The sequence below is a fragment of the Brachyistius frenatus genome, unplaced genomic scaffold (assembly GCF_029030835.1).
Source record: "Brachyistius frenatus isolate BFR_SWC_R1_liver_20210118 unplaced genomic scaffold, ASM2903083v1 Contig_36, whole genome shotgun sequence".
In the NCBI taxonomy this organism is placed as follows: Eukaryota; Metazoa; Chordata; class Actinopteri; family Embiotocidae; genus Brachyistius; species Brachyistius frenatus.
In genome coordinates, this window is record NW_027210635.1 from 2,230,426 (window position 1) to 2,252,923 (window position 22,498).

At 41.9% G+C, this 22,498-nt stretch overlaps 2 protein-coding genes across 5 annotated transcripts; one reads left to right on the forward strand and one right to left on the reverse strand.

Annotated features, from left to right (window-relative positions):
- The first annotated feature begins 8,463 nt into the window (after positions 1-8,463).
- On the forward strand, positions 8,464-16,497 carry sox10 (SRY-box transcription factor 10). Of its 4 annotated transcripts, none has more exons than XM_069701344.1 (4): positions 8,464-8,576; positions 10,879-11,713; positions 13,093-13,355; positions 13,505-16,497. In XM_069701344.1, exons 2-4 carry the CDS (start codon positions 11,280-11,282, stop codon positions 14,293-14,295), a joined length of 1,488 nt encoding a protein of 495 aa, XP_069557445.1. In that variant the 5' UTR covers positions 8,464-8,576; positions 10,879-11,279; the 3' UTR covers positions 14,296-16,497. The 4 variants fall into 4 exon arrangements, with proteins under 4 accessions (XP_069557445.1, XP_069557448.1, XP_069557447.1 ...); XM_069701347.1 differs by lacking the exon at positions 8,464-8,576 and adding an exon at positions 8,633-8,688; XM_069701346.1 differs by lacking the exon at positions 8,464-8,576 and adding an exon at positions 8,698-8,775.
- Positions 16,498-19,284: 2,787 nt separating this feature from the next.
- polr2f (RNA polymerase II, I and III subunit F) lies at positions 19,285-22,262 on the reverse strand. The gene is made up of 5 exons (XM_069701364.1): positions 22,133-22,262; positions 21,892-21,961; positions 21,602-21,732; positions 19,970-20,041; positions 19,285-19,835 (listed from the first exon to the last, which is right to left on the reverse strand). The coding sequence occupies exons 1-5, from the start codon at positions 22,150-22,152 to the stop codon at positions 19,745-19,747; spliced, it is 384 nt and encodes a 127-aa protein (XP_069557465.1). The 5' UTR covers positions 22,153-22,262; the 3' UTR covers positions 19,285-19,744.
- Between the last annotated feature and the right edge of the window lie 236 nt (positions 22,263-22,498).

Below are 22,498 nucleotides of genomic sequence, written 5' to 3' on the forward strand. Positions count from 1 at the left end.
GTTTTATAAAAAATATATGCTTATTTTGAATTTGATGCCAGCAACATGTCTCAAAAAAGTTGGGACAGGGACATGTTTACCACTGTTTTGCATCACTTCTTCTTTTTACAACATTTGGGAACTGAGCAGACCAGTTTCTGGAGTTTTGGAAGTGAAAAGTTGTCCCATTATTGCCTCAGATATCATTTTAGCACAGAATTGTGTCTGTTTTTAAGGGCCCAAAGATCACGGCTATCCAATATTGGTTTTCTTCCTTGTCCCTTGATTACAAAGGTTTCTTCAGATTCTCTGAATCTTTTAATGATATTATGGACTGTAGATGATGTAATCCCCAAATTCTTTACAATTTTATGTTGAGGAACATTATTGTTAAATTTTTGCACTATTTTCTCACACAGTCTTTCACAGAGTGATGAACCTTTGACCGTGTTCACTGCTGAGAGCCTCTCTGAAATGCTCTTTTTTATACCCAATTATGTTACTGATCTATTGCCAATTAACATCATTAGTTGTGAGATGTTCCACCAGGTGTTGTTTTATTTTCGCTTTACAGAACTTTTCCAGTCTTTTGTTGACCCAGTCCCAACTTTTTTGAGAGGTGCTGCTGGAATCAAATTCACAATAACCACATATTTGACATAAAACAATAACATTTCTCTGTTTCAACACTTGATATGTTGTCTTTGGTCCAATTGCAATTAAATATGGGTTAATGAGATTTGCAAATCATTGCATTTTGTTTTTATTTACATTTTACACAGCGTCCCAACTTTTTCCTAAACGGGGTTGGAGCTACTTTCCAACAAGTATGTTTGCGAGTATCCTAAATGCCTGTTGTTTTGCTCAGCCACCAGGATGTCAAGCTAAATTAGTTATTTAATAACGATTTTGTTTTGTGTCCGGGGGGTAAAACAGTCTGAGATAATCATTACAATTTAACATTTTTAGAGAAGCACATCATTGCTGTGTGATGATGTCCCAAACAGCAACCAGCCAGACATGGAGCAGCACCGTTCGAACAAAGGCAAGCTTTGTTGCCCGCCGAATTCTTGAACATCATTTTCTACATTTTCCTGCAAACAACTCAATCTCCACATCCCTCGCCTCTCATTCCGCCCAATTATCATTTTTCAAGCGTGTCCCCTCGTCCTACAGAGATGGGTACTTTGGGAGTTTCCGAATCTTACCATGAAATCTGTGTATATGTAGAAGGATGTGTGAGGAAGTTTTATGCCACAATTTATCCTCATGGTAGATGGAGGCACTGGTGGACATAATGTGACTGATTTTGCTCCAAGAGGGAGACAGGAGACAGTTGCAAGTGATACAAGGCACCATTGAGGTTTCTCTTTCTGTTACTCCTCCTGCATCACCCCCACCCTTTTTTTTTTCCTTTTGCCTCTTGTTGCTGTCACAGCTGCAGCTGAGCCCAGAGAAAAACCAACAGCTTTATAGGCTCCTCTTGGTCGATACAAAAGGGTGCAACACTTGTCAGTGTGTCACTGGCTGCTCAGTGCATCTGTGGCTACAGTGAAGAGTATAAAAAGTAATCAGTGTAAACCTGATGAATATATAACCGAAGTATTCACACCGGGCCAACTACTGTCGTTTTATGTTGAATAATAGCCTATAGTAAAGAATTCCCTGTGAAGTATTATTGGTAGTCAAATCTTTAGCAACACTTGCACTATGTAGAACAATTTTAATATTAGGCCAACACATTTTCGGCTTGACCAGGGTCACCCTGATGATGACCCCGTGACCCTGATGAGGGCCACAAGCCAAAACGTGTTGGTCTAATATAAAAGTTGCTCCAGATACTGCAAGCGTTGCTGGAGTTATTACTCTCTGTGCAGTATTTTTCCTTCTCCGTGCACCGTAGCAGTAGGTGATGTTGTGCCAGAAACTTCTATATTAAAATACATTTTTCAGCACAAAGGCATGAAATTTGTCATGAACAGTGCAAAAAAATCTGCAATGTATTTTACTGTCATCGACCCCTTCAAATGTAAAGTGTGACAAACTACATGTCGTTTGAAAGCACAAAGTCTTATAATTCAAAGGCCACAACCATTTTAAGATACCAACACCACAGCAACAATAGTTTGCTACCCTGTAGTCAGAGTGCGTACATGGTAACATGGTACTTTTTTTACCTCTTGTATCATCTACAGAGAAACATACGTGAGAGACAAACAGCTTACAAGCTTTTAAGGTTGTTGTTGTTTTTTTTAATGAAAAAAAGAGAATAACTAAAGGGTTAAGCAAGCAAAGAAATTACAAGATTGATCTATCATGGGTTTTTTTTATGTCATGAAAAAAACCTAATGTTGTTGTTTACAGTACATCAGTTAGCATCTATATCAACAACAATAAGGTTGGTTGGTTTTTGTGATTCCCATCTGAAAACAGTGATTCTGTGAAGTCTCTGTAGCTAGGCTTATTGTATCTTCAACTGTTCTCCCTACAATCATCAGTGTTATCATGTGTTTACCTTTATATGTGAGCTCTGAAGCATCCTGGGAGGACAGGACAAGTGACATCTGCTCCCCAAGTTTGTCCTCGTCACAGGGCTTCCCGACACACAGTTTTAACAGGCTCCTTATTTTACTCAGGAGGAGGCCATGTCCTGAAGTCTAAAGAGAAAACAATAGTCACATAGAGTCTCTGTAAAGTAAACACCCAAAACTAAATGAAAGACTGTATCATGATTAACTGCAGCCACAAGATGTGCACTGATCTCTATCAGTGGCTATTCTGAGCTGATTAATGGTAAATCTTGCAAGCCTGGAGGTTTACACAAGACTACACCTCTGTTTGAAAGTCATGTCTCAGCAGAATTCAATCTGTTGGTTGAAGGATTCATTGTTGGGCTCAAAGTGATAAACGAATGCCATGCTGCATAGATTCACGCCACCGTCTCTCCCAAACAACACGTTTAAAAATCAGACCTTATGTATTTCAAATGGACTTTCCCACAAACCTGCCGAAGTAACACAACCATGTATGTCTGATAAAACTCTGCAACTCTCAACGCAATATGATGAATATAAATGAGCACAGTTATCAATCAAAACTGTCCTTTAGTCCTTTATTTAGCAGGAATACAGTACTATATGACTAGGTTCACGTTGGGAGGAAGATTACGGCGCACCAGCAGAGATCAGCTACAGGTAACTAAACTGTCTCACCTGGGACCCTTACCCCAGCACCCCCACTCCAACACCACCATCGCCTTTCTCAACCCCCACATATCAATTTCCTTTAGATGTTCCCCCTCACACAATTGAAGTAACTAGATTCTTTCCTTTGGCTGGCCAATGGAGATATGAGGCAGAGCACACAATGGGCTATTCATTAAGGTAGCAACACACACACACACACACACACACACACACACACACACACACACACACACACACACACACACACACACACACACACACACACACACACACATATACACACAATTTTGCTGATGCACATAGTCTCTCATGTAAACACATTCATATACCCACATATGGCACACTCACACACACACACCACCCCAGGTGCAGTGAAAGTTCTTGGCAACCTCACACACACACACACACACACACACACACACACACACACACACACACACACACACACACACACACACACACACACACACACACACACACACACACACACTTTACCAGTAACTTAGACTAAGACAAGACAAACACAAAATAGGAACTTTGGTTGTAGGAGTACAAAGGTACAAGAGGGAGGGGGACTGATGTAAATGTAACACAGCTCCAGTAATTTATCATGAGAGACGGATGAAGGGCAAAAAATCTGGACGTTCTTCAGGCAAAATTATGTACATTACCCATTTGAAGATTCCTAGATATGATAAATGTGACTGATATTTATCATTATTAATTTTAATCATTGCCTTTCATTTGGGATTACCGCAGGCTACTTTAAAAATGATGTAGCATAGTGATATAATGTTTAGAAATTTAAAAAATAATATTGGGTTCAAATTCCTTCAGAGTTCTTGAGCGAGACTCGACCTCTGACCTGTGTTTAGGATGGGAAAATAAATGGGAATCCATCAGTATGTTCTTATTATAGCCTCAACTCAAGCTTGGGTTCCTCAAAAAACATAAGACAGAGTTGATTACATTTGTAATGACTCACAGTCAACAGTGCACCGGATACTTCTGCAAGGTTGACTGATCGACTTCAACAGCGAGACACGGACACACCTGCTGTGACCTGCACAGGTGCATGAAGGAAGAGCGAAGGAGTGAATAAAAGAAAATTAGACTGAGATGTTGTGAAGACGTAGAGTGTGTCTGGGAATAACAGGGGGGCAGCTTTGAAATACTACAGTGATCCCACAATGTGACAACATAAAACAACTGTATGTGGTCTAAAAGAAGGGAAACATGCTCCGAGTAACATATATGGAAATAAGAGCTGTTTAGAAATGTAAGATTTAACCTTTGTGATTTGGTTGGGACTACTTTATGTTCTGAGCTGGCTGAACATTCATTCATTTATCTGGCAATATTTAGCCTAATTTTATATAAACAACATTTTATATATATTTTTAAATTTGCTGTATATTTCTGTGCTCGTTACCTCTCAATTACAGAGAGTGACAACATGGCACCAAAAATTGGCCAATAGTAACCAGTGAAACGTACTTCTCAGCAGTGGATGCAAAGCCAGTCTTATTCGCAAAGCGTCCACTATGGGAAAACGTGTCACTTTCACACTTAGACAACCCAAAGCGTAGCTAATTCACATTTTGCTATATTGAACAGGCGTGTCTATTCCGCTCTTTGCCTTGATACCGGTTGTTGGATAACTGGGTGGACACGTGTTTGGATTAGCCTAATTTTTATTAGGCGAATATCTCTCAGCTGGCAGAGAGATCAAGTTTCGGTCCTGATTCGGATTAAGCAACACGGTCATGCTTCATGTTGAACATGACGGCACAAAGTTGAGCTGAGGGATGATGGTGTGTCAGCTCTGAGATGATTTTGGCTTGGCCTTGGGCTGATGGGGGTGACACCACCCACCCTCCACAGTCTCATGGTCACAGGACTTCTGCTTTGACGCTGGCGATCCTCAGACGTCTGACATTTAACTGTAACCCTTCGTGCTGTTTGTGTCTCCTCGGGCGCTTCTCAACAACATCTTCATCATCATGTCTGTCACAAGACGAAACGAGTTTGTCTCATTTTGTTCTCTTTCCACTGTCTGTGTGTGTATATATCTTTGGGGTTATGCAAAAAAACATGTCTTTCTCTTTTGGTATCTTTGTTTATGTTGTGAAACTTTTGCAAAATAGTCCACACAATAATAACTGCCCTCAAATTACAGCAATTAATGTACTTTGAGCAATATGGGCTTAATTTGCAGTTTGACTCAACACGTTTATATTTATTTACTGAAACTAAATCCCTCATTCAGTAAGAATAAAATAAGAGTCATAACTGTCACGAGTTTTCCTTTATGACGTAACAAAAAGCAGCATCAACTTTAAGTCAATGTTTATTCCAAGAAATCTAAAAGATTAGATAAAATATGTCAAACAGAAAATCATTGATTGCTTAAAATTGAAAAGAAAAAAGTGTGAAAAGGCCTGAAGTCATGTATCATTTCACTGGGATCAGTTTTGTCAAGGTTTTGTATGGTATTTTAGTATTTTGAAAGGTTTTACCTAAAAAATTTGATTTAAAAAATTTCTTAAAAAAAAAAGATGAAAAATGTGAAGTTAACGCAGTAAAAATTAATTGTAGTGAAGCACAAATCAACATTTTAGTATGCGAAGCCTACTTTTATGCAGCTGCAAGACTAGGCTTTTGACATTGAATCAATTTTTCGATATCATACATATGGCAGCCTGCTAATAGCAAAATGTGATAATACAAAAAATACACGAGAAAAATAAAAGGCATGAAAAGTAGCACTCATAATGGCTCTATTTACAACCAGCTTTTGAAAGCCTTTTAAACTGTTGAAGCTCACAATAAAGGCTTTGTAAACGCTTCTTCATTTAATATCTCTCGGAACGCAGCCTGTCGAGTCGTCCATTTTATCCAAAACGCAACATATTTTGGACAAAGGCCATTGAGAAAATGATTTTTAAAAAGAATAAATTAATTTTCCTCGTTCTCAAAAATCTGCTTCAATCACATATTTCTCACAAGAGAAAAAACTTGATTAATGAATATATTTTTTTCAGCCTTGTTGTAGCAGCGCCAGACATCAAAAACAAGGCCGAAAAATAAAAACGACTAAATTGCTGCGTAATTTCTCTCCAACATATCGCGACCATTAAAACACGTTACATAAACTGACATTAACTTTCTCGTCTCACCTAAACGCCTTCAGTTCGTGCAGCTATATGATTTTGTTGGGCCTCTTCCTGCCATCATCCCTTCACACACACACACACGCACACACACACACACACACACACACACACACACACACACACACACACACACACACACACACACACACACACACACACACACACACACACACACACACACACACACACACACACACACACACGACATAACACTCACGTCAAGCCGAGGCCGGGCCGTAAATCCTCAGCTGCACAGCGGGAGGGAAATCCTCGGAGTGGCTCTGTGAAGGTCCCCGGTTTACAGCTCCAGGAGCCCGGCAGCTCCACGGGTCGCCTCGCCGTGCTCCTGGAGCATTTTTCTCTATATGTCAGAGTTTAGGAGTCGGACAGAGAATGGCCGGCAGAAGGGAAGACACAAGGCTTTTTCTTATTTTCTTGTCTTTTTTCATATGCACAGAACTGCTTTTTGTTCCCCCGGGTTTTTTTTGTGTTTTTTTTCAATAGAGGGGGAAGGGGGCGCCCGTTTTGATCACATGATTACAGTTCACCTGAGATATAAAAAAAACAAAAAAAAACAAAAAACAAAGGGCGCAAAGAAAGAAGGGAAGAGGGGGAATGAATCGGACAGAGAGATGCACTCATGCTTAGGATTCCCTTATCACGGCCAACATTCATGGGTAATGAAAAAAAAAAAAGTGGTGATTTTTGAATTGGGGGCCAGTGTGTCGCATGGCGGGGATACAAGGGGTCATTGTTGTGAGGAACAGCGCCTGTGTTTGTATCCGTGCGGCCCGTATTGTCCCCTCTCGTCTCTCTTTTGTGCATACCAGAACAGTTTGGTTTTAAACGCGCGCTCTGTCTCACAGTTAGAGGCGCTGATGCAATTAGAAAACTCACACATGGACACGAAGAGGCGAGCTGTCCAAATGACACAGACTCAGCATCTGCAAGGGCTTTTAAATGCTTATAGTCTACACCTGTGGTGTGCTGGTCAATATAAACCTGTGCAGATGAACAAGTATAAGAATGGGGAATCTTTTTATATTTGGGGAAAAGGTGTTCAATTAAAACTGTTACGCATTTAATAACATCAAAATTTGAAAAAGTATTTATATTTTTTACACTCCAAAAAGTGGATAAACTTCACTAACATGAGTCTTCCACTGCAATGCTGATGCAAAGTAGAACATGTTCTAGTAAAAAACCAACAACAACAACAACATTATTTATGTGTCCAATAACTGTATTTAAGGCTATTGAAGTGCATAAAGGTGCATCTAATTTGACCCATTGGCAGCTTGTTTGGTTAAGAGATCTCTGTCTATTTTTGTGGCGCAGTTTGTCGCCCCATTTTTCTCCTCTTTTTTAAAGAATTAGGCCTCTGATAGTTTTTGTGGATCTGCCTGCGAGCATGTTCTGAAATCCAAAAATTTAACTGCGTCTGTGTCCTTGAACATTACACAATGACATTTTTCTCAGCCTTTTATAAAAACCAGTCAAATTGATTCAATTTGGGAGAAACTCCTGATGCGGCACACTGGATTTCATTCTGAAGTATTTAAAGATGTTGTGCATAGTTTTTTTTTTTTTTTTTAAGAGATGCTGCAACCAGGTGAAATGCTCGTTTTTGTTTAAAAAAAAAAAAAAAGCAAAATGCAGCAGCTTGATTTCCTGTCAGGTAAACGCGCATTACAATTCGTAGGATACATGAACCTTATGTGGAAGGATTACATCAATTATACCGGTTGATACTAATACAATGCATCTCCCTCCCCATCAGAGCACGACGTTCGTGTCTAAAATAAGCATCATTTGCATAATTCAAATGTTTAAATATCTTTGCGTAAAATTACGTTTAAGTTATCGGTAGATAATTAAGTCGACCTGAGACAGACACATTAGATAGGTAAATAGATAGATACAACGAGAGAGAGAGAGAGAGAGAGAGAGAGAGAGAGAGATAACCAATCAGAGATGTTGCAGCCCTTCATCCGTATATTTGCGCTGCTCCTTTAAGACTTGTCCTCAGCATCTTTCTATTTTTTTCTGTCAGCCTCATACAAGGAGCTCTTTAAGCCCTGGTACCCGCACACAGAGCAGGCATTCATACTCGGGCGGCGCGAGCGAGGGGGCTGGGGAGCGAGCGTCACTTTGGAAACTCGGGAACTCACGGATTCTCGTGCTAAACCGGCGACCTCCTTTTCTCATTACTGAAGTAAGACGCTTAGCATTTCCAACTCTTTCCTCTTTGCTGCTGTTGGCTGCTCTGACTCTGACCATTTGATTATTTCTTCTCGTCGAAAGAGAAAAACTTCAGAATTAGAGATGTAAACTCTCTTTTAATTATCTTTAAGAATAGCACGATTATTGACTGTTTCAGGACGATTGGTTTTTAGGAGTGTGTCTCTCTACAGGTCTGAAGTGACGATTTTGTTCTTTCTGGAGCATCAAATATGACATTGGAACATTTCAGCCATCCAGATCTCTGCGTAAAACCATCTGACAATAATGCCACTGCAAAAATTAACAAATGTTACTTTAAAACAGGTTTAAATATAATGTAAAGCTACATTTCTTTACACTTTGAGACCTTATAATCCTGTCTTTAGCTATCGGTATATTATTGTATCAGTGCAACCAATTTCAACTGATTTCTGTTTTATGTCTTTAATCAATATTTGTTTGGTCTTTTTGGCACATTATTTTAAATGCAAGCTTTTTCTGTTCAATTAACTGAGAAATCAGAAATTATTTTTCAATAGAAAAAAAACATGTCGCACATTAAAACGTATTAAAGAAGTGAGTTTTTAAAAGCTGCTGCAGAGAAACGAAGGACTTTAATGGCAAAGTAGCTTCATATACAATTGTGTTAAATGGGCTATGTATGTATGTTTGTAGTTTGTGCACTTTATGTCATTTTATCTTGTGGTTTGCCCTAAATGTGTTGTTAAACTGGAGCTCCGTGGATTGGTGTATTATAAACCTAACTGAAAAAAAAAAACTTTCCAACAAGCAAATTAAGGCCAACTTATTGGCAAGTCAGGCGGTGATAATGAGTTCACGTCGCCGAAATTCATTAGGCTACGCACAACAAAGCTGCACAGTAGAAATTAATAGAAAGCATTGTGTCGAGAAAGGCTCATACATTAGACTATATATTATCAGATAATAAATCAAATGGCAGTTGCTGTTGCAGAGTGATGGACCTGTTTAGTGGACAGACTTTCCATTGACTTCTTTATTCGCTTGTCTAGTGATATGAGGCGAAATCTGCTAAAGAGAAAACATACTTTATAATCAACGTGGTCGGTGACGGAAGGCAATTATCCCCACTCAGTCATGTGCTTCTCCATCCTTGTGTTTTTTTTTCTCAAAAGAATAAAACAGGCAGCAACGTGGAGTGTAAGCACAGGCAACCGCGCGCATTAAGTCACTTTGGTCCCTTTTACGCACGATGTTTACGCACCGAGACCTTTTGAGGAGTGATGACAGTCTGTGAAATGGCCTTGCAGACCAAGTGGCAAGCGAATATCAAAATGCGTCTCGGACAGATGGTGACGCTTGACCCGACCCCTCTTCTGGAACTGAATACGATTACTGACATCCACTCAAATGTTAATTAAAAACTGGGTTTCGAAACACGTTTATTTGGAGTCACGTGAGACACAAACTGTAATTTTATCCCCGATGTTATTTGTCAAATGATCAATTTAGTTAAAAAGAGGTGTAAGTGTTACTTAACGGCAGACGACCAGTTAAAGAACAACTTAGGAGGAGTGGAAATTGATGGGCCACAACATCAAGAAGGCAAATTCAGACATGCCTGATGCAAAATGTTTAGAGTGAAAACTTTTCTTCAGATGTAATGAGGGCCTCGTAACCCACAAACACGTTAAATCGATAACCTTTTACATGATGTCACTGGAGGGATTCCTAATTTCCCTGCAACACAATAGGCTACGACCTGTTGTGAGTTGCTGGTTCTCGTGAAGTTCTCTGATTTCGGACAGTTTGGACAAGTTCGAGGCAGGGTGTGGATTTAATGGACAAAACGAGGAAACGTGTTGCTGCTACCGAAAGACCTGCTCTTGTTTAACAAACGGACTGTGTCTAATTCACACGCGCGTACACAAACGCACGCACACGGGGTTTATGTTTCCAGCGCCAGGTAGTGTTTATCCAAGAACTGCAGAGTATAAATCCAAGGTCTGTGCTGCTGCGGCCTCGTATCATTCCAACACTTTCTCTCCAGGGAGCTTGCAATAACTGCAAAACCTTAAAAAGGGGGGTTGAGGCCCGGGCCTACACTGAGGTACTGCGTTATACAGGAGCTGGACCTGTGCAAATATGCGCACAGACGACAAGGCCACAGAAAACCCACAAAACTAATATCGAGGGGGAAAAAAAAAGGTGTATGCAAATTGTTCACGTCTTTAAGATGTATTGTGGTGGACAGAAATACATTTCGCAAAATAAATCTTCCTAAAATGATGCTCCTCATCCCTCTGATGTTTCAGGTCCTTACTGTTGGATCTCAACCGCGGGACAAGCGGAGGAGAGAGAGAAGGGGAAGTCAGGAGGGAAGAGAGACCGGGTGAGTTTGGCACAGACAGTTGTGCATTAGCAGGGAAACTGGGGTCCAAGGTGCGCGCTGAGCCGCCTATGATACCAACAACACGGATGGAAAGAACTTTAATGTGGAACCCTCACAGAGTTTTGCAACGGAGGCTCAGAGTAGAGACAGACTGGCAGTTTATATTATAACTCAATAGAGGCCAGAGACAGCGCAGACAGCGGTGAGCCGACACTCCGTGCGTCATTATAGGGATACACAAGAACACGAGCGCAACAGGTAGAGCTGAGCATTTAGGAGCAGGCCTTTCATCCTCTGCGTACCTGGAGGCGTGTGTGAGGGAAGATGTCCAGAGAGGAGCAGAGCTTTTCTGAGGTTGAGCTCAGTCCCGGGATGTCGGACGACAGTCGCTCCCTGTCACCAGGTCATTCCTCTGGTGCGACTGGCGGGGGGGACTCGCCTCTCCACGGGCAGCAGCAGCCGCAGCTGGCCGGTCTAGACGACACTTCGGCGGGCTGCTCGTCCGTTAAATCCGACGACGAGGACGAGCGATTCCCGGCAGGAATCCGTGAGGCGGTGAGTCAGGTGCTCAACTGCTACGACTGGACTCTCGTGCCCATGCCCGTGCGCGTGAACACCGGGAGCAAGAACAAGCCGCACGTGAAGAGGCCCATGAACGCCTTCATGGTGTGGGCACAGGCGGCGCGGAGGAAACTGGCCGACCAGCACCCGCACCTGCACAACGCGGAGCTCAGCAAGACCTTGGGGAAGCTCTGGAGGTGAGGAGCTAACTTCATGTGGATAGATGATTGCTGATAGTCCGACTGTACTTTAATCTGATGCACACAACCACAGTAGTTCTATCTGTGACATACAGACAGCAGCGATGTTGACACAAATGTTGAGCCTTTAGGAGTGGAAACAGATACTCTGTCAAAAACGCCATTAAACAATGCAACAGTATTTCCAAATAAAAGTTTTGATTAGGGATAATAGGAGAAAGATCAGTGTGAGAGTCGCAGGTCTGAGTTTCAAGAATAAGGTCATCATCAATTTCTTGTTGAATATTTCAAACAGTTAACAACAAAAAAAGTTCCAAATTGCAGAGGCATCACCTACATCAACTGATCGTTGCTACCCTCTACTCAAAGTCCTCCTCATTTGTTTCCATTCTTCTTTTTTTTCAAAATTAAATTATTTGTAAAAATCCTGGCCACATGGATTTGACATCAGGTCAGCTTTAAGCTAATATTGATGCAAAAGACAAAAGGGTGGTAGGTTAAAGGATGTTCACTACTTTCATGAAGATGCAGTGTTGGATCCTCAGTCTTATATGAATTATCTGTTTCCTACACTTGCTATATGAGCTGCACATAACTTCAGCTCTTCCACACTGTTTTCACCAGTGCAGCACTTGTTTCTGTGCTGTGAGTGTGCTGTGGTCACAATGTTCTTGAATCCAGGCTAATTTCATTCACAGTTTAATTTCTGGAAATGCAGCTGGAGGCTATTCCCTCTGGGAAGTTGAAGGTGTTTTCACAAGCATTACGTTCATATTTAAAGTGCAGGCTGTCAGACGATCCAGTGTCTATTTTGCAGTCTGTCCTTTTTCGCTACATGCTCATACAGAATAATCACTATTTACCGTCGGGAAGGTCAGAAAAGTTAAACTCATTAACCTTGTAAGGATCAAATATTAATTAGATCAAACTTGACCTTGGGCTCAGTCAAGATTAGTTAATTGGCCGAGAAACAAGATGAACAGGAAGGCTGAGGAAGGTCAAGGGTTTCTCATGCCATTCCTGCCAGCAGTAGTAATAGTAGGAGCTCAGTTCCATGTTTGCAGACAGGATGCTACTTTGGCCTGTATTATTTCATTACTGTTCAGCAGTGAAAAGCCCCTGGCAGGCATAACATTAGATGCAGCTGCAGATGTGAATGAAGCTACCTGGGACAACGAAGTAGATCAAATACAGATTCAATTCAGAGCAGTCTTCCCCCTAGAGCCTAAAAAAAAATAATCCTCTTAAAATGTACTTTTTTAGTCTTGATCTTCTTGTTAACACATGTTTGAAATGTTTTCTGATATCTATCTTTCCGATTCCAACAGAAAAGTTGAAACAAACCAACCTACCAAAATCTTTTCTTTTTATCCCAGGCTTCTTAATGAAAGCGACAAACGACCTTTCATCGAGGAGGCAGAGAGGCTGAGGAAGCAACACAAGAAGGACTATCCCGACTACAAATACCAGCCACGCCGCCGCAAGAACGGAAAGCCCGGGTCAGGAAGTGAGGCCGATGGCCATTTGGAGGGTGACGTCAGCCACGGCCAATCCCACTACAAGGGCCTCCACCTGGAAGTGGTTCACAATGGGGGAACCAGGTCCCCTCTGGCAGATGTGCACCACCCTCATGCTGCAGGTGGGCTGCCGGCACCCTCACACTGACCCCCTGATACCATCTCTGTCACGTTGCTCGATCTGTGTTGACTCCACCAGACAGGGTGGCACACGGTTGTTTGTGAATATGAAAGGCAAAAGAGTTGTAACTACATTGTTGTGTTTCTACAGGTCAGAGCCATAGTCCTCCCACACCTCCCACCACTCCCAAGACCGAGCCTCAGTCTGGGAAGACGGGGGATGGTAAGAGGGAAGGCGCTGGGATCGGTGGCTCCCGTGGCACAATGGGACCAGAGGGAAGCTCAGGTGCTCCGGGATCTGGGAAACCTCACATTGACTTTGGTAATGTGGACATTGGTGAGATGAGCCATGAGGTGATGGCCAATATGGAGCCTTTTGATGTCGACGAGTTTGATCAGTACCTCCCCCCCAATGGGCACCCAGGGGTTGGGCAGAGTGCTGGGGCCGGAGGACCTGCAACAGCTTCCCCAGTCTCTCCGTACACCTACGGCACCTCCTCAGCTCTGGCTGCGGCCAGTGGACACTCAGCAGCCTGGCTCTCCAAGCAGCAGCAGCCACAGCAACATCACGGCTCCCCTCTGGGCTCAGACCCTTCCAAGGCCCAGATCAAGAGTGAGGCCGGAGGTGCCGTGGGTCACTTTGCAGAGGCAGTATCAGCAGGTTCCCATGTCACCTACACCCCTCTCAGCCTTCCTCACTACAGCTCTGCCTTCCCGTCATTGGCCTCCAGGGCTCAGTTTGCTGAATACGCTGACCATCAGGCCTCTGGGTCATACTACGCCCACTCTAGCCCGGCCACTGGCTTGTACTCAGCCTTCTCTTACATGGGGCCGTCCCAGAGGCCCCTGTACACTGCCATCACTGACCCCGCCAGTGTATCGCAGTCGCACAGCCCCACACACTGGGAACAGCCCGTCTACACAACACTGTCGCGGCCATGACAGACAACGAGACCAGAGGGCACCGGTGCAGGTTCAGCCCCAATGTCAGACCAAAGGAGCGGCAGCAGCAGCAACAGCAGTGTCGGTAGAGTCAGTGTTGAAGCCGGTCTGGTCTGGGGGGAGCGGGCAGGCACTAGGGGAGTCTACTGGGGAGGCTGGAGGGGACAAACCCTGTTCAGCTCTTGCCCAGAGGAAGAAATGGTGTCACAGCCCAAGGACGAGCTTGGAGTGTGATACTTTAGAAGAGCGGTCGATCATTTGGGGCACAAAGTGTCGTAGTTGGAGAGTGTATTACTTTGGTGATGCGAAGAAGAAAAAAAAAACACTCAACACCACCACAGCAAAAAGCATCTGACACTCCAAACAATACAAATTGGCAGTGTTTCCGGGTGGTTGGGGGTTCGGGTCCCTTTCAGTTTGATGACTTCATGTGTATCAGAGGAGCCACATGGTCGTTTACAACCCTTTCACACAGGCCAAGACAACGGTCAGCAGCAACGGGGACAAAGTGAGAATTCGAAAGACCTTGATCTGTTTTGTGAAGGGTGCGACAAAAGGGGAGCCAAATTCATTCCTGCTTTTTTTTTAATGCCACGAGAATGGCGTGCCAAACTATTTGTTGGCCATTCACTTCTCAGGCACGATTGACCTTTTATCAAACTGATTTAAGGAATGTATTTGATCAGACTCAATACAAAGAACACTGATAACCTACAGTTTTTTGGGGGGCCACATTTGTCCTCATTTAATGAAATTATTATGCTGTTTACTTTCAAATGTCTTTGTACACAAAAAGAAGACTCAAGGAAGAAAAATGCCATAAAAACATGTGGAGGTTTTGTTAAATGACAAGTATATTTAGTCAAAGAACAATTTTGACAATGACTTTTATAATTAGATTCATACAGTGTACTTGAAGTTACAAATGTACCTACTGTATATTGATGCATACAGATATGAAATATTTGTAAAATGACCAAAGTTTTGAGACCAAAACTTACTTTTTATATAGAAGAAACTGTCTTCATTGAGGTTTCTCCCAACGTGACACTGAGAACTACCTTACATTTTGTAGCTAAATAGTTTCTTCTTAGCTGTGACTCATTTTTCTAGTATGACTTATTGTAAGTGACTTTAAAATGTATTTGTGTCAAAAGCTACCTTTGCCTTTTTTCACAATGGCACTGATGAGTTTTTCACTTGTTTTTGACGTACTCGTGAGTAGCGATTACGATAAAAGACAATTCTATTTACACTCGGATAATCCATTTTTATTGATGATGTTCGCAGTGTCAATATATAAATACATTATAGAAACATGCTTGTTTTAACAGCTGACTGTAATAATATCGTCGAATGATTTTCGCCATTATAATCTCCACTGAAAGTCTGCACCACTGCCTTTGCTTTTCGCTTGTGTGTCATTCTGAATGTGTATATAGAGCAGTATTCAATGTGATTGTAGTTGTGGTACTAGAAAACAAACATTTTAAGACAGTTACTATGTGAAAGAGGCCAATACTGAGAAACAGTTGCCAGAGATTGAGCATTTTAACACAACCTAATATTAAATATAAATTGTGCCTTGTTTTTAATAACACAAATACTAACACATGGAACAGAGAAGCAGCATCTTCTACTTTATGTTTATGTCATTCCTAATTTTGTTAAATATTATAGTTCATATTTGTTTTTCATGCTGTTATTTCTCTTCATGACTATTTTTTTCTTTAATATGTCTTAAATATATCTGTATTTTAAGTATCTTATTCTCCATCTGCAAAGGTAAGAAATACAATGTAATCTGTTTTTATGCACACTATATATCACTACTGGACACAGATCTGAACCATATGCATGCACTACTGCTTGTTTTACTGCTCAATCCAAGCTTCTTTATTTAACCATTTACCTCCAGCACCAGAGGCAGAGTTCACTGTACGTCCTCATTGCTGTTTGAAGTATGCTTTGAATTATTTATATATGTTCGTGTGCACTGTTGTGTTTCTCTCTGTTAAGAAGACGACTTTGGACTGTCACTGCCATTTTAGTATTTCATATTTTCCATTCTTATGTAACTGTTGCTGGCAGAGCGCAGCAACACTACTTTTAGATAACAGCAGGAGCAAAAGCCTAAACATGTGATGATGACTAATGATCTTTTATTCTCACTTGAAATAAAGTTCAATTATTTCTGCTTGAACACAAGTCTGCCTCTTAAAACATGCACATGATAAAACAAGGACATCTGCATCCTACTTTTTAAACAACAGGACACAGAAATGTCCCTATTGTTGTGAAGGAGGCAAAAACTCATCATCTCATGGGAAAATTAAACAGACAAACAAAAGCAGCATGTCCTTCATGGCATCTAATGACTCAACCACAGGCTAGCATTCTCAGCGTAATCTGTTCAGCTAATGGATAATTCACTTTAGCTGGCTGGGCCTCCGCTCACAGCTACAGCAGCCGAGCAGAGGTAAACTGAACATGAGTGACGGTGACTCGTATGTGCAGGCAGTGAATGAGACTGTAGTGATGATGCGTTCGATTACAATGGCAGCAGGAGTGACATCAGATCCACATTCATGTACAGATTACGGCAACTGAAAGTTTCTCCAGACTGAACTCTAACTAATCGAGCCTCGGGGGTTCTGATTGGTTATGCGTGCCTATATGCATATTTCAGTTTTTTTTTACACTGTGTGTGTGTGTGTGTGTGTGTGTGTGTGTGTGTGTGTGTGTGTGTGTGTGTGTGTGTGTGTGTGTGTGTGTGTGTGTGTGCGTGCGTGCGTGCTGCGGGTTAAGCCTGACTCCTAATTCCCTCTCTTTAATCGGCTGTGTGATACTTTGGAAAGACAAAGAGGGCCATTGAGGGGGATCTGGGGGGGAGGAGGAGGAGGGGAAACAGGGCCATGAGGGAGCCTTGCCCATAACTGCCTGGCCTGTAGCTTCACCGGGATACAAAGGGACTCTTACTCTCTGCGCATAGACCCTGCAATCCTCCCCCTTCCTCCCCCCAACACTCACCCCATCCACTCCAAAAAAACAAAACAAAAAACTCTTTTCAGGTTTGTAGCAATGACAAAATTAAAACACTAAAAAAACTAAAAAAAAAAGAGAAAAAAAGATATATGTGAATATGTAAACTTTGCAGACTAGACTATGGAAGCAGGTGTCATGCAGGAGCAGCGGACGCAGACAGACCCGGCAGATAATAATCAAGCTCATTGTTTGTGTTTCTCTTTCGACACGATGTTACATTAACTATTGCGGATCACTCAGCTGATCAAATTCCGCTAAGCATCTCAATATTGCAGTAATCACCAGAAGTCCAAGGAGCTGGCGCAGTCCTCTGAAGGAGAGCGAAAGCAAAATAAGAGACTTCTTAAGCATGAAAACACCCAACATGACTGGTGAGTTTATATCAGACTCGATGTGAAGCAGCCAAAAAGTTTGACTCAAGCTGTGTCACTTCAAGAGCTGAAGAACTGAAAGCAAGACTCTGTCGAAGGTACAATAATGCATCAGCCAATGTGGTGATGCGGTGAACAAATAAACTATAAATCCAATAACATTTGGTTCGGGTGCCATGTAATCTCAGCATTAAAGGGAAAGTATCAGGGCACAACAAGTGAGAGAGAAGCAGACAGATCAGACTCTCTATCATAGCTGCAATGAGCACTGCTGTCTCCAAATATGGGTGAAGAGGAGACGGTAAATAATTGTGACGACATAAGACGACCACAGAAAGACATCTTGAGGGACAGGAAACGGAATAATCGAGAAAGATGACGATACGACAAATCGATTAAGTGGAAGAAAGGAAATAAAGACAACATGAAATTCTCCGAAGATATTAGTCATCCCCTCAGCTGGGTTTGAGAGTTGACACAGGGCAGTCGGTGGCCTCTTTGTGGTTGGTGCTGCTGAGAGTCACATGCTCCCCCCCACCCTCCCACCCCTCCCCTACAGTCACCCTGAGGCTCTGTCTCATCCAATCAAAAGACTCATAGATGAAGGCAGTTTTTTTTTTTTTCCCTTTACATTGCTAATGACATTGCTGTGACTGCAGACAATCAGACACCATCGCCGACTGACTTCTGCCTGGTTAAGTGTAAAAGTTTACGAGATAAGTTGAGAACACAAACACATCCTGGCTTTCCACAAGAAACGCACGCTGCTTCTTCAGAGTAGCTGCCCCGCTGTTCCGTTATCTGCTTCTATACACATGCCATGCATAAACACAACACGCACACTGAACACATTCCCCACAGATCTGTTTACCAGAGTATCATCATACATACTGAAATGTTTCACAAGAAAAGAACCAATAGAAATTTAGTTTTAAAAGCAGACACATAGTATATATTTTATGTTGTGTCTTCTTGTGTTTAAATAGTCTTTAATTTCTGTTAATTCTGTTTTATTTCTTATTTGTCTTCATATAAGAGTTTGAATGTTTCTTTTGGTGTTGTGCAGCACTTTGGTCAACTTCTGTTGAGCAAAAATAAGCTGACTTGACACACTAACTGGCACTAAACATAACAGGAAAGGCTTGCGTAGCTGCCATCTGTCACAGAACTGCTCTATCTTCAGGTGGAAACAATTCATTTATTTATTGTGGGAAGCGAGCGATCATTTGGGCTTTTGCCACACAACAGAAAGGTGGGAGTATCCGAGCAGAAAGAGGACATTACCAAAGCTAACGTTGCATCACAGTGGACACGGTGAGCTTCATCAAACTCTGCAGGTAGCTACAGATATTTGCAGGGTTTAGGTGCTGCGGAAGCAGCGGGAGGTTATTTGATCAAAAACTATGCATTTTAATGTAATTTTAGAAACAGGCACTGTCTGCCATAAATATATAAATAATTACCAAACATTGGTGAAACAAAGCTTATAGTGAAGCTACAGTGGTTTAGGTGCTGCGAAAAAACTATTTTATATGTTTATAATCCCTGAAGTAATAAACATCAGAAACTGTAATTTATTTATTTTGTAAAAGTTTATTCATAACAATACATTTTTGTACACAAATCACCTCTCCTATCCTTATAACACAGGTTTATTTAGTAAAATCTGTTTTACTAAATAATAGTAAATAAATGTTTGACTGCAGTTACATTTCCCCTTTGTGGCTCTCAGTTACGATGTAGCTTGTAAAAGAAGGAATAGAGTCGATAACTAACTTACAAATGTGAGTTGAGTTGTGTGGAATGCACAAACAATTAAACTGAGGCCATAATAAATCAAATCACAGGATTAATAACCTGTAAGGAACAAACTGTTTTGACCGTCGTGAGTCTTTGAGTTGTCGGTCCGGAGCATCTCAGTCAGGATGTGGACTGAATCCAGAACTGCACCACTTTTCGGACTCTTCTGGGTTTGTGTCGCTCACAGACCTGATGTGAACCAGCGTGTACCGAGTGCCGACCGGATGCGTTGTTTAATCGGTTATGATGAGCTCGTCGCAGCCCCAGTCTTCATAACTCCCATCAGGAAGGTACCTGCGGATGATGATGGGGATTTTTCTGCCCCTGTTGGAGGAAACAGACAATAATGACAATAAGATACAGATTCACAGGCTTTAAATAATGACACAAAAAAAACAACGTAAGGCGATGACATATTAATTTATGAAGACGAAGAGGTAACCAGGAAGATTACTTACTTGAGTTCTTTCATAGCTATTTGCAAAGGGTCTGTTTCTCCTTCCAACTCCACCATAACTGGAGCACACATCCTGTTGGAAACAGGTCAGCATGTGAACCACATCAATGTGTTGTTGTTAGCCCAAAGTCCAGTATGTTGTCATGTTGTAGGTACAGGATGTTGTTTTTTATAAACTCCTCCGACCAAAAAGTGGTATTTCCTTGTTGACACCGGACAGCCACGTCTAAAAAAGTCGAGGGTTTTTGATGGTGCTCCATGTCAGCACCGAGGTTCAGCTGAATCTATCTCCATAACCAGAATGAACTCTGCTCATGAGGTATAAGCCGAATTCACAAACCTTCTCGGTAGAACCGCTCACTAATCGCAGCACGGTGGAGCAAATAAACGACACGACTTCTCCTTTCCATCAACGCTCGTTGCTTATCTGTATACATCTCTCTGTCCACGTCCACTACTCTTGTTTGAACTCACTCATGAACTCGTCATTGCAAACATATGGAACACGTCAGCAGAGGAAGCAGAACCGGAGCGTCGCAACGATTGTAGTCACGTATTTGTATACTGAAGTTTCACAATTGTTTAACAAAGAAGCACATTTCTGAATAAACAGCAGAATTGACCCTTTCTGATGATACGAGTAGTTTCTCTGTGATAAAGTCTTGTTGAGTAATCTGGTTTTGAAATGACACTGAATTACTGTATTGTGCCATACAGAGGGCTGACATCATCACCCACTGCGCGTGAAAAATATACACAAAGTAATGTTTGCGACCCGACAGAATAAATCACACGGGTTCACGTCGTGGGGGCCGGGCCAGCGAGAACTTTGCTGAATGTCCTCCGCTGCTCTCTTTCCCCTCATTTCATCACAAACTCCGCTGCCACAGTCAAATAAAGGCATTAAAATGCCCATCAAAATAACTTCTAAAAACTATAATGATGTGCTTTTCATGCTAATGATTCAAAAGTCGTTCAAGACCTCAGTGACTAAAACAATTACAATTACCTCTATTGGCCACGAAACGCATTTTCTCAAATCAAACGTATCTAAATTGCTTTATCATTTTTAATAATATTATTAACATTATCAAGCGTGCACAAGAAGCATAATGAAGAAAAAAACCCTGAATATTAATAGATATCAAGTCATAAAAAGGAGTAAAAAGTCTCTCGGGCACCAAAGTGTTTAGAAATCACTGGTATTGATCCTCATTCAATTAAAGTTGTTGATAAAAGCCGCTCAAACAACTCATGTTCACAATTCTTACCTACAAAAGACACAAGCAATAAAAAAAGGTGTCTGCAACGTGCTGCACCAAGAGTTTGCTTGAGGTTTTGTTTGATTCCCGGCGTTCTGCTCTCACCAACACACGGAGACCATCTTTTCTTCCGGTTTAAAAAAACAACAACGTGAGGACATTAATCACAACGTGTTTTATCGAGTTCACTCCGGGGGTGGGGTGGGGGGGTTGATTGTCCGAGCGAATTAACGTACGAGACGTTTTTGGGGGTAATTTCAGTGACGGAGTGAACATTTAAAAGGCAAAAGAAGTGCGAAGGTCGGAGGGCAGATGTGAACCCCTGGACACTGACGTCATGCCATCAGCTCCTCACGTGTCCAAACACTCACGCTATCTGGAGAGCTCTGGTGCCCAGCACCCTGGCCCTCTCGTACTTGGTCATGTACGGTGTCGTGATCCTCTTCTGGTTTGCCTGCTGGCCCTCTCCCGCAGGTAAGATCTGCACGTTCTCCCGGTCTTCCTGTGTCGTCACCACCACCACCACAACAACAACAACAACAACAACAACAAAAACACACACGATGTCACAAAAGCAGCAGAATGAGCCAAATAACACAGAGCCGGATACATGTTGGTGCCATCACCTTAAAAAAAGACTTAATTTTATCCAGCAACTTACATCTTCCACGTTTTCCAGATCATCTAATCCCTCGTCCTCCTCGGCGTCATCGAAATCTCCGTCATCGAAGCTACAAATATGACAGAAAACTATAATTAAAAACAACAGATCCGGGAAATACTTTAAAATTAAAAGACAAGTTATGCCGGCTAACCGGCGGAAGGCTCGTTTGTTATAACGTAAGCCCACGTGGTGTTACAGTTAATATGCCGCTTAATATAACCGCTGCGTTGTTACTTACTTATCCTCGTTGTCCGACATGTTTTACTTTTAAGTTTGTGTAAAACTCTGGCGAGTCACACCTGATAAATGTTCCTCAGATACTCTTTCTGTTGTCTACACGGAAGCACATGAACGTTGAGAACTGCAAACTTCCGGTGGTTTGGTGCGTTGGAAAATATTCCGGGTGCCCCCATAGGAACGCTTCTTTTGTTCCACTTGTAATGGCGCCTAATAAAACAAAAGAACATTTGAAATCTATAAAGATATTTTTTTATATGATGTAAAAAAAAAAAATACAACTGTTGTAGTACATGTCTGTTTCATAGTGGTGTGAATTTGTGGGTAACCTTTTTGTGCCCCTTTCTACGCCGTTTTACTTAATTTG